The sequence below is a fragment of the Coptis chinensis genome, chromosome 4, assembly GCF_015680905.1.
Source record: "Coptis chinensis isolate HL-2020 chromosome 4, ASM1568090v1, whole genome shotgun sequence".
Lineage (NCBI taxonomy): Eukaryota > Viridiplantae > Streptophyta > Magnoliopsida > Ranunculales > Ranunculaceae > Coptis > Coptis chinensis.
The window spans coordinates 92442392-92454846 of NC_141459.1; the positions used below are offsets into that span (position 1 = coordinate 92442392).

The 12455-nt window shown below is 38.7% G+C and overlaps 1 protein-coding gene across 1 annotated transcript; it reads right to left on the bottom strand.

Annotated features, from left to right (window-relative positions):
• Positions 1-1370: 1370 nt before the first annotated feature.
• Positions 1371-8028, bottom strand: LOC147505678 (immune-associated nucleotide-binding protein 9-like). The gene is made up of 6 exons (XM_086605606.1): positions 8022-8028; positions 7861-7980; positions 7402-7697; positions 6844-7032; positions 2644-2735; positions 1371-1575 (listed from the first exon to the last, which is right to left on the bottom strand). The coding sequence occupies exons 1-5, from the start codon at positions 8026-8028 to the stop codon at positions 2691-2693; spliced, it is 657 nt and encodes a 218-aa protein (XP_086461732.1). The 3' UTR covers positions 1371-1575; positions 2644-2690.
• Between the last annotated feature and the right edge of the window lie 4427 nt (positions 8029-12455).

Genomic DNA, 12455 nt, shown 5'->3' on the forward strand with positions numbered 1-12455 from the left:
AGAACAAAATAAACAACAAAAACTAGAGCAATGCAGGCTATGCAGAAAAACCTAAATTTTTTTGCCCAATTTAAATTAACCAATCAATTGGGATAAACACAAGAACAAAAAAAACAACAAAAACTATAGCAATGCAGGCTATGTAGAAAAAAATGAAATTTTTTTACTTGCCTGAAACAACTTGATTTTGCTTTCGTTTGATTTTGGTTTGAGAACTCTATTTCATTGTTTTGTTTTCGTTTGATTTTGCTTTTTGCTGGTGTTGAATTTCGTTTTGCTAGGAAGCTAGTGTTGGGCGAGACGAAGGGTTTGTTTTGTTTTTTCTTTTTTTACTTTTGTTTTAATTTTGACCGCCAAATTTCAAGATGATCTTGGGTTTTTGAGTAGGTATGATTTGGAGTCGGCTGGAGTAGGCGAAACTGGGAGTGGGTGTATCCCTCCCTATATATATATAGACATGCTGGCTACGTCGACATACTGAAATGATATACGTAATCCTACATACCTACATAATGAACTAAAAGCTAATTTTATAGGGATGTGATCTCCACAACATGGAGATGATCTCCACAATGTCTATGACCAGTGATAGTTTGAGTGGTGAAGTAGAGATTGACCGGTGAAGAGAGAGAACTGTAAGCGAAAAAGATGTTAAAGTTAGGGCTCGTAGTGGAGTTTGGGGTGTCATCGTCTTCCCCATTGGAGACGATGACTGAGGAGGTGGAGTCTAGGTCGGTAGGTTGTTATGCTGCTTTGAGGGAGGAGTTTGGTTGGGTAGAGTCCGACCTGGAGATGTACAACCTGAGTGAGGAGAGGATGATATATAATAGTGATTATGTTCCTCGGGATGGAGGAGTCACTACACCATAACAGGCTATTTGCAACGGCAAAAAACCGTTGCTAATAATTTTTGCAACGCTTTTTAAGCGTTGCAAATATGGCATGGGTAAAGTGTTGGAAATTTTTGCAATGGTAAATAAGATTTGCAAACAGAAATTCCTAACGGTTATTAACCGTTGCAAACTGAAAATTCCAACGCTTATTAACCGTTGGAAAGTTTTGTTTCCAACGGTTTTTAAGCGTTGCAAATATTATTTGTACCGCTTGTTTATACTTGTTTCGTACAAAATTTTAACAACGTTTTTAAATTTGTAACGGTTATGAACCGTTGCTGATGGGTTGCAAATAAAAAAAAATCTCATATTTTGTAACAAGCTAAACCTGCCCCATTTCATTTTATTAGGACACACTTAACCTGCAAAAATAACACTACTTGTTCTATATTGAAACAAACATCTCAATTCCATGATAAAGTCCTCATTGCCTTTTCATACCATTTGACAAGTAAATAATAACAAACACAAGCAAAAGACTGAAAAAATGGGATATTCGTTAAACCATGTATGCAATATAACTTCAAAATATTTTCTAAGAGTTACAAATTCATATTTACAAATAAGGGTAACATATTCAATACGATTTTCCAAGCAATCTCGAATCATTGCAATACCAAGTATTGGTAATGGCTTCATTCACTATAAATCATAGTGCGGCTCCACAAAGTCCATCTAATTCCTAAAAATTCACAAAACAAATAATGAATTTAGAAATACAATAGTACTAATTAAACTCATGCAATTAATTAAATATTTGAATTAGGGGTGACTTCGGATCGGATCGGATCGGATTAACCTCCTTCGGAATTTTTCCAAATTTTTTTCGGAACCTAATATGCTAGCCAAATCCGATCCAATTTTTTTTCGGATTCAAAATATATTTCAATTTGAACTTTCGGAAATTTCGAATAACTCGGAAATTTCGGAATACTTGGTAAATTTTCAAAAATCTCTTTACTTTCAATTATTTTTGGAATATCATACGCCAATGTTCGTTGTAGGGAGAGAAAACCATGTCCACAACACCAATGTACCAACAACAATACACACTTGTTTACTAAGAAAACCCATTTTTATTCAAACAAGTGATCCAAGAAAAAACGAGAAAAAAAACCTGCAGCCACCAATAGCAAGCATTGCATTCTGTTGAGGTCTGGGTATTTGTAATATTTCAATCTTTTTTTGTGTGTGGAAATTGAAGCGTGAAGTGTCTGTATAAATAATGGATTATGGTCTTGGACTCTAAGTAGTTTTACATAATATTTTATCTATTGGAATTTGGCTTTTGGATTGGTCTGGAAGTCATTGTATGACTCAATGATATTTTTTTTCATATCATTGTTGTTATGGCGGGGCGACGGGTAATGACAGATGGTGGTCCAATTCAAGTGGGGGAAGTAGCACTAGAAAATGAATGAACGGTCAGATCTAATCAAGTGGATAGTGAGAGAAGTATATATTTTCAGAATAAATTGGTAATAATATCGGAAATTTCGGAATTTTCGGATCGGATCGGATTTTAGAATTATATCCAAATCCGATCCAATTTTTTTTCGGAATTTTCGGAAATCGGAAAATCGGAAAATCGGCCCATGAAAACTACACCCAAAGCCAGACCAATTTCGGGTTGGATTTCGGAAAAATCGGAAATTCGGCAAAAAGAGACACCCCTAATTTGAATATCCACCTAAAGGAAGTAAGAAGTTGAACAAATGAGAAAATGGAGGGTGGAATTTTAAGCTTTTACCTTGACGAGGAGCTTGAGGTGAGCATGATCATTTGATTGGGGAGCAATTATTTTGGTCTGCTTCTTGTTTTTCCCTCCATCAAATTGATACCCTACACAACACATTGAACGACAACAAAATGATCTATCTAGCTATTCTAAAAGGCTTTAAAACACTTTATATATAAACAAAATCACCACTTCTATAAACCTAGGACTGTCCATTTCAGTTCATGGCAAAAGTGATGTCTACTGAAATCACACATACTCATGAGAGAATTGAGGGTTTCTCTAGAGTTCCAGTGACTCAAGATACATCAACTAGTGCTTATCAATTTATGGGTTACTTTTTGTTTAACCTAGAACTGGGTATGGAAACAAATCTTATTATGCCCTTTCACAATAATAATAATATATTTGATTTATATGAAATATTGCAGTTACAATTGCAAGAATTCCTTTCTAAAGAATTGGATAGTGATATCATTAAATCAGGGTTAACGAGAAAGCTAGTGAAATGACTCTATATGCCATTGATATACGGTAAGAGTATAATAGCAATGTCTTATGACATTAGTGAAGTTTATGGTTCATTGCTAAGTTATAAGGATTATTATCCTATAGCAAAATTATGTTTTCAATTTTGGCAATGCAAATATGCGGGTATATATGATCTCACGAGGTTGATTAACCTAATCGGTTGGTCATGTTCTTTCTGGAAGAGACCAGTATTCTCTAGCATAGAGTATTTCATAACAGTTCATAACTATATGTGTAGCGAGAAAATAGAAATAAAGGTTTCTAATAAAAAAGGAATAAGAGGTCATAGGGTAACTCTTTGAATTCCTACATTAGATAGGGATACGCACAAGAGTCAAATGGCTACCTGCGCCAATTTTATTCATCAAAAGGATGCCTTAATAGCCATTAACGTAGTTGATTCATTAAATGAATGTCCAGTATACACAGTACACGATAATTTCATAACAGCAGTAGTTCACGCAATAATGGGGTCTTCGAGCAGGTTCTTTTCGTTCATCCAACTCCACTATGAAAGGACCCAAAGACACAACATCCCCGGTCTTAGTAGCGGTCGGTATGGAATCCCAAGGGAAGGGGGTCTATAGCAAGGGATTCCCAAAGAGATCAATCTCGTAGTTCCTCTTGCGCTAATAGTACGAATACCAGAACCGGATCCTAAGCATTGAAGCAAAGGAGATCTATGCTGGGCTTCGCTAAACCAGTTTATTTATATCCCTTACTCGGTAGAGCTTGCGTCGGTTTTGATTGGGCTTACTCGATAGAGCCCGCTTTGTTCACGGGAAGCTTATTCTCGGCCGATACGATTCATCGGGCGAAAGCAAAAGAAAGAAATGAATTGAATCATAAGAAAGGGATGGGGACACAGATCCACAACCACAAAGCCAACCAAGAGTAGCGGATGCTAGACACAGAGACCCGGTTCAGAATCAGCCCGCAATTCCTGAACCTCGTGGATCATTATGAGAAAGAGATCTGAAAAAAAACCTCTGCTGATCGCCGCCGTGTACTTGGCTCCCACTCCCATGAATCAGATAGTGCCATACGTCCCACCACAGCCGTCCGATCCTCTAATGGAGAAGATCAGTCGCCTTGAACGGGCAGTTAATAAGTTGAGTGGTGACAAGTATGATGTTGCAAATCTTGATAATCTCTCCCTATACCCCAAAGTCAGGCTTTCATATGGTTTTAAGTGGCCTGAGATAGATAAGTATAACAGAACCAGATGCATAAAGAAATAGGATAAAAAGAGGCTTACCTCGACTCTGCTTGAACCCCGGAAGGTAACTCAATAAGTAGAGGCCTCTGAAGGAGGGTTAAGCTAGGCTAATTCGACTTCATTTGTCTGCTTGATGCTTACCATTTGGTCATGAACATCGTAAGGTGCTGCTCTTCGCAAATCCCAACCCCGGATGCTTACCTATACCCGTAGCCTCAGCCACCACTAGTTGCTTTTAGTCCTTTACTAAAGAAGTTCTACTTTCCCTTTGACCTCTTGTAAGTCACTGCCTTCCTACCCTCTGCGGCAGACTATAGCTTGGTAAATAATAAATTACCTTCCTCTCCTTCTCGAGCTCTTGAAGATCCTTTCTCTCATCAATAGCTTTCATAATCTCTGTCTTACGTCCATCAATATTCCCCGTTGTAAATATAATAAGCACTTTTTCATGCCCGCAACACAGTGAATGTTCCATCAACTGGGCCGGTTAGTTGCAAGATTTTCACTGACTGACCTCTTGTAACTCTAAATAGTTATGAATATAAGCCCTTTACGTCACTTCGGAGGGAAATGGAACCTGGCTATGCGACTAGTCGATTTTCTTACTAATCACTCTAACGAGCAATATATGTCTATCTTCTAGCGAGAGGAACCCACATACCCACTTTCCTCTCCCCCAGTACCATAGTGGTTACCGGGGCCTCATTCTAGGTGAATTACATTTTTCTCTATAAGCCTAAACTACTGCCCGACATAACAAAGACCCGATTTAAGTAATAGTCGAAAAGCAACAACATTGAAATGATAACATACGTAATCTATCTGTCTTTATCTTCCACTCATTATCACCACTAGTCCATCATCTGACTTGATCCGAGAATTAGCTAATTACCATCCGATAGTACAGTCTCATTCAATAATACAACAATAAGGATAGCACCGACCATAGTAGCCAATGCGAGAGTTTTGATTGTAGGAGGAAGAGGCTTAGTCTCTTTCTTCTTTGCAACGTGTGCTTCATTTTTTATTATAGCCAACTCGCATTTCATCTCCGTTTGAAACTTCTCTTTTGAAAAGTCATTTTGAAGTTGGTTGTGAAACACTCCATTGAAATGTGGAAAGCCGAATGTTCTTACCTACCCTCTGCAGCGTCCTTGAACAGGCGAGCATATTCCGTAGAAAATGCATTCCTAGGAATTGCAAGTTGTATCTCTGGTACTAACATCCACCATACTAAAAACCCAGTTAACAGAGACAGTAAAAGAGCCTGTTGAAAGGTGGTATAATGAATAAGAAGGATTGCATGTGCATGGACTACGGAACTGCTATAACTCGGTCTATTTAGAGGATCAAATTCCTTATAACCTTCTTGCTTTATTTGATTAAACAACACATTTGTCATCTCACTTAAGTGATGGGATTCGATAGGTGCATCAATAGGGCTTTGCCGATGGGCTGGTGGTTGTAGGGTTGGATGCCCCACATCAAGCTTGATACCTTGCAAGCCGAAAGGTAGTTGGGGTGCCGCAGCATCTATTGGCTGAGTCTTATTAGTTTTTAACCAAGCAATAACAGGGTTGGTCTGTGTAGACCTTTGTAGGTTGTAAGAAAGAGAGGTGGGATATGAGACGCTAGAAGATGGAGACTGTGGACGACGCGAACCTAGAAGTGGAGACATACGAGCTTTGAATAAAGAAAGAGACATGATAATAGATTCTGATAATGAATAGGATGAACTGGCTTATTAAGAACTAAGTCAACAAATAGCACTATTAGAAGAATAATACAACCCTTAACTAATACGATATACTCCTCCATAGATATCACCAACCCTTTGAAATGCCATTTATTCCTCTAGAGCCATACAACACACATTGATTGCATAGTTAAATAATACAACAAAATCCTATTTCCTTTCAAAGAGCGGTATCTTGAGGTTCAAGGAACCAACAGCTCCTTCAACAAAACTGGACAAACCCAATATACACTCAATGACTGCCTAAAGGAAAGCAACAAATTTGCCACATACAGGGACAACCGAAATTAAATATAACATCTACTCTTGCATTATTTAGAAGTAAGAAAACATTATTGAGTCTTGGATGCTAATTTCCTACAGACCATAATAGTGGCATCATGCGCCATATAAGGAAAACTCCAAAACAACAATGGTACATTGTAATCCATAGGTTCTAAATTTGCAAAGATTCCAAGTATGGATCTTCTAATTCCAAACACTTCAAAAGTGGGTGAACTGAAGTAAAATTCAAATCAGACTGCTTGAACTGCGACAAGCTCACCCAATAGTCATGTTTAGATAATAAGGTAACTTACATAAAGCTGCACTTGAAAACACCAAATTCAAAATCATAATGTGCAACTATGTGTGCATAGCTATACACGCAAGACGGACAGAGGCATGAAAACAAAATTATAAATATAAAAGTAAAAAGCATCTTCACCTTTAGTTTATCAAAGAACTCATCTGTATACGGTTTCCCACCATTTTCAGCTATGACCTTGTTTACAAGGGATAGCAGTTCTTTGAGCTGTTCATCCTTCTTACTTTCATCCCTGGCCTTGTTATCGAAAAGCACAACACGATTTTTGCACGACTTAAGAATTTCTTGCATCAAGATTACACATTTGAACTGTTAATAAACTTTGATTCATATAAAAATTTTCAATGTTGATAACAATATAAGTACTTGTGTATTCTTAACCCGACACAGTGAGACATCAATACTGAAGTCTTTCATGTAATATATCTTCTTTCATAAACAGTAATGTACTAATCTGGGGAATTTTCCGAAAAAGGCAATGTAAGATGAAACAGAAGGACAAGGTGGCTAGAAGAAGAGTGGTGATTGCACCAAACAAAAAGTTTGGGAGATCTAATGATGCAGGCAATGTCATAAAAAATTTGAGTGCACTTTCTATGAGATTCAGGTGCTCATACAACATGGACAACTGAAACAATTACCAATATTGTAGTTAGTACTTAGTACTTAGTATTGGATAAAAAGATGAAACGTGACTTGTAAAGGTTTAGGGCACTCATGACCCAGATAATCTTCTAGGGTCTCGTCATTATCTTCAAGTTCATCACCACCAGTAAAAACAACAATCATGTAATCGACAATTTTCTCTCCAAAAAAGTTTTTCAGAGTTTGAATTGCAACTTCTTCTTCAAGTGAAAAACGAGTCCTAACAGAAAAAACAGCAAGAACCGCATGAATCCCATCCTTATCCAAACGAATACAATTGACAATCTCTTTGCCGACAATGTTAGATCCCACAGAAAAATCAAAGAGACCTACAAACAAATTTTTTGCATCAGCATTTTAAGACCAGAAATGGGTGTGCTACTCAACCCATGATTTGTAAAACTACTTTCTCTTCTCTAATCCTGTCAAATACTCTAATTAAAAGGCAACCAAAAAAAGGCTGACACAAATTCAAATAGATCAATAAACTACCTGGAGTATCAATAACATTTAATATTTGACCATCTCTTAAAACAGATCTCTGCAGTTCACAAGTACTTGTAACACCAGATGAACTTGCTGGGTCGTTGTTGTTGTTTTCAAAGCAGACATCTCAGGCCAAAAACTAGTTTTCAAAGCTTTAGTTTCAACACAATCCATTTGTTGGGAATTAGAAAAGGAAGAAGAAGGTAGGAAGTGATTGTTCTGGGGAAGAGCAGGAGGGGTTGAAGGAGAGAAAGATAAGAAAACCCTAAACTAACGGTTGTGAGAGAGAAAAGGAGGTTTTCTATATACCGAGCGAGATTTCTTTTTTGTTTCCCTATTTTCGAAATTTCGATGTTGTTTTGGTTTTTTGGATTTGTAACACTTCTCAAATGATTTTCAAGCGTTAGCAATTAATTCCACAAATTCACCAAAATAAAGTAACGCTTTACAACATTGCTAACACTTATATAGCGTTGGTAACTTACTAACGGTAAATAACCGTTGCAAAGCAAAAAAGTGTTGTTGCAAATATTCTATTATGGTGTAGTGAGTGGTGGTTTGTTATGGGCAGTTGAAGGCTAGGATGAGGTTGCCATTGTTGAGATTTTGAACTATTGTGGAAAAGCCCCTTGTCAGTTTGTAAGGGATAGTTGGAGGGTTTTCCATGTGTTGGATTTGTTGAATGAGCGGGGTTATCGCTTACGGGATGTGTTGGAGCATTTTTTTGTGAAGAGGTCGTCTGCAATGAACTTTAGTTTGCAGGTCATTAGGGGAAAGTCTTCCTTGATTATGGGGGTGAGTAAGGAGGAATGGGGCGTAGGCCGTTATTGGTTTTGGGTAATTACACCCCCTCTGGGTGTGAGCAGAATACCCGTTCTATAAAGTGGGATGATAGGTAGTTATTTTGTAGGTCGTATGTAAGTATTGTATTTTATATATTGTATGTTCTGATATTTTTGTTTCCTTTTGTGCAGAGGTTTCCATTCGGGGTCGTCCTCAGCTTGACGTTGTAGAAATGTTTGCTTGTTTGAGTTGGGAGGAAAAATGAGCTATCTTGGGGGAGGTTGCCCACTACTTTAAGAAGCATGGAGGGGAGAAGATCAACCGGAAGAAGGTGGAGCAAAAGAAAAGGGCTCGTAAGCTCATTTTTTACATTTCTTATTCTAGCTCGAACACTGAGATGGAGAGGGCCGGAGAGCAAAAAGATGGCACCTGTTTCTGGAGTGAGAACGGTTGGAAGAGCTGCTGATAGCCGTTCTGCTCCTAAGAGCAAGTCCAATGGAAGGCTGCTAAAAGGTGCCACATAGGCCTTTTAGCAGGCCCAGCCATATTTAGCAGCCCAAAACAAAAAAACCATTCCAATCACACTTTTTAGCAGGTGTTAAGTTTGGGAGACAGACGGTGGAGTTTCTGCCGTCTGTACATTAAATTACAACAAACGGTATAAACTCTGTCATCTGTACACTCCAGACACTATAACGTACGAATCTCTTCTCAATTCACTCCTTCAATTCCTCAATCCCTCACTCTCCTTCTCTCCTCACTCCCAAAAACCAAAAACAAAAACTAAATAGGGCAATCCGAACATAATAATTAGGAACATTAGGAAAATAAAAGAATATAATGAGAACATAATTAGGAACATTATTATGAACATTTAGGCAATCCTTCACTTGATGAAGCTGTTTTATTATTCAAATTTTTAAAGGTAAACAGAACATTAACATTAGGAAAATAAAATAGAATATTAAAACAGAGCATCAATCTTCATTCTCATCATCTTCATCCTCATCATCTGCCTCATCATCTTCATCATCATCTTCATCATCATCTTCATCTTCATCTGCTTCGTCATTACCCTTTTCATAACATTACAGGTCTCGAAGCCATTCTTCATCTTCTTCTTCTTCTTTTTCTTCTTTTTCGTCTTCTTCTTCTTCTTCTTTGTATGTTTCTTCGTCTGTATACTCACTAGTAGGGCAATCCGACCAGTGAGACCATTCGGGGATAGCCATGAAAGCAACTAAAGAAAGGAAAAAATATGTGAGAGGAGACATTGTTTTTTTTAGTTAATCTCATATAGTTTGAGGATGGTTTTTATAAAAGCAAAAAATTTGTACAAACGATGAAACTTAATGGTGATTAGCAAGAAAACGAGAAAATTTAATGGTGATTAGCAAAAAAACGAGAAAATTTAATAGTGATTAGCAAGAAAATGAAGAAACTTAATGGTGTTTAGCAAGAAAACAAAAAACTTAATGGTGATTAGCAAGAAAACAAGGAAATTTAATGGTGGTTAGCAAGAAAATGAGGAAATTTAATGGTGAGCAAGAAAACGATGAAACTTAATGGTTATTTGTACATAAATTTTAGTGGAAAATAAATTTCTTGGTTTCTCAGGTCTGCCAGGTACAAACGACAGAGTGTTTGTCTTCCATCCATTTAATTAAAATGGGAGACAGATGACATAGTATCTGCCGTCCGTATATAAATAACCAACAGGCGGCAAAAACTATGTCGTCCATATTCCGGAACTTATTATAGCAGCTACTAGCGAATGTCTTAACTTTGGCTGGGTTTTTGGCTCCTTCCAAATTTAAGACCCTTTTAGTAGCCCCATTGGAATGATGTTTTTGTGGTTAGGGTGCTATATTTGCCTTTAGCAGCCCATATAGTCCTCCCATTGGACTTGCTCTAAACGTGCTGAAGGGGGTGATGATGACCGATCTGGTCGTGCTGCTGGTGGAAGTGTTGGGGGAGCTGGTGATGCTCTTGCTCCTTTCTGGAGGCCTCAGCTGAAGAGGCGTTCTGAGGTGGCTGAGCCTGAGGAACAACCTAGTGCTGGGGAAGGTTGTACCTCTTCAGGTCGGGCTCCTTTGAAGAAGATGAACCTAAAGGAGATGGTTGTTGATGTAGGGGTATATGATGCCCGGGGCAAGAAGAAGGCTAGTGAGACTGAGCCAGCTGCCCAAAAATACAAGGGGTCGGGGAGTGCGGCCCCAAGTGACAAGAGTGTTGATGTCGTCCTGGATCGGGTGGTCAGCTACTACGACCCGGTGAGTGGGTTGACCAAGCTGGTGAAGAACTTGGATTGTAGTTTCAAGTCTTCATCAGTTGCTGGAGGGCTGCTAGAGAATATTGCCATGGATGGGGACAGGCTCCAGTTGAAGACTGGGAAGGATCTGAGGGCGAACCTAAAAGATATGGATCGCTCCTTGTGCTTCGTAAGTGTCCATCCGATCTCTGCCTATGCTCTGTTAGTATCTTTACGATCTGACTTATTTTGTTGGTTTTGTCAGATTCTGGCCATATACAGAAAGCTGAGGGAAATGGCCACTATCTCCGACCTATACAAGAAGGAGTTGGATGCGGCCAAGGAAGCTTATGACAAGTTGGTGGTTGTGCAAGATGTGGAGAGGGCTAAAGTGACGGGGCTGAGATAGCAGGTCGGGGATCTGGCTGGGAAGGTAGCCTTGCTAGAACCAACACTTGATGCTTCTAGGGTGGAGGTTTAGCATTGGGTTAATGAGACCAAGCGAGCTCAGTACGTTGCTGAAAGAGCTCAAAAGGAATACAACGACCTGGTCAACTTGGTAGAGAGTGGGGATGTTTACGTTCTAGTGGATGCCTTCATTGAACTAGAACGTAAATACAAAACCCTCAAGAGGTTGGTCGAAAGTGGGGCTACAACAGTAGCTGTGGATAGTGTTATTGCAGATACTAGTAGACGACCTGATCTACCATCCGATCTTGATGCTGCTCCTGTTGCTCAGCCCACTGAAGATGTTGCTCTCGAAGTGCTGGATGCGGGTGGTGATCGGGCTAGCAACTCTGTTGGAGAAGAGGGCTACCAACTGGATCCCTTGAATGTGGAGAATCTTCCTTATGTCAATTGATCTTTGCTTTTCTTGTCAGTTGTTTTGATGATAGATGAACTATATTTTCTTACTTGTTGTGTTTGATATTAATAACTGATATTGACAATTTTGATTTTTGATGGGGGTACTGAAGTCGTTTTCTCATGATAACCTGGGGGCCTCTAGTATCTAACCAAATGTGTATGTAAGTAGAAATATTTAAATTACTTACTTGTTAAGATTGTGTTTGAATTTTGCATGTTAGTGATTGCTTTTATTGCTATTTGATTTGTTGTTCGACAACCTGTGCTGCATGGTAGTGGACTTGACGTCCTGTTTGAACTATGGTAGATTGTCAAATGTTCGAAGGTCGTAACTTGTTTGCTTCACGGCCTGATTAGATGAGGGTAGCTGTCACCTAGGTCTCCTCGTGTGTGTTAATTGGGTCGTTCCTTTTAGGGGAACTTCTTATTGACTGACAACTAGCCTTTGAATGGTAGTTATAGTTAAGCCGAACTTAACCCTTTTCAAAGGCCTTAAGTTAGCTTTAGGTCATTTTGGGGGGTCCCTTTTGTTTGTGTTTGACTGATGATTGCATAGCAATTACAGTTGAATCATGTTTAACCATGGCATTGGTGTTAAGTTGATTTAGAGTCCTTTTGGGGTACCTTGGATTGGATTTGATGGATAATTAACCACTGTGTGGTAATTATAGTTATGTCGTTCGTAACTCCGGCTTTAGTA

What these genes read in the sequence shown, in the direction of transcription:
- LOC147505678 (XM_086605606.1), bottom strand. An exon ending in AAATGTTATTGATACTCCAG is followed by an intron (nt 7,698 to 7,860) that starts GTAGTTTATTGA and finishes ATTTGTTTGTAG; the next exon opens with GTCTCTTTGATTTTTCTGTG. An exon ending in AAGTCACGTTTCATCTTTTT is followed by an intron (nt 7,033 to 7,401) that starts ATCCAATACTAA and finishes GTTTATTAACAG; the next exon opens with TTCAAATGTGTAATCTTGAT.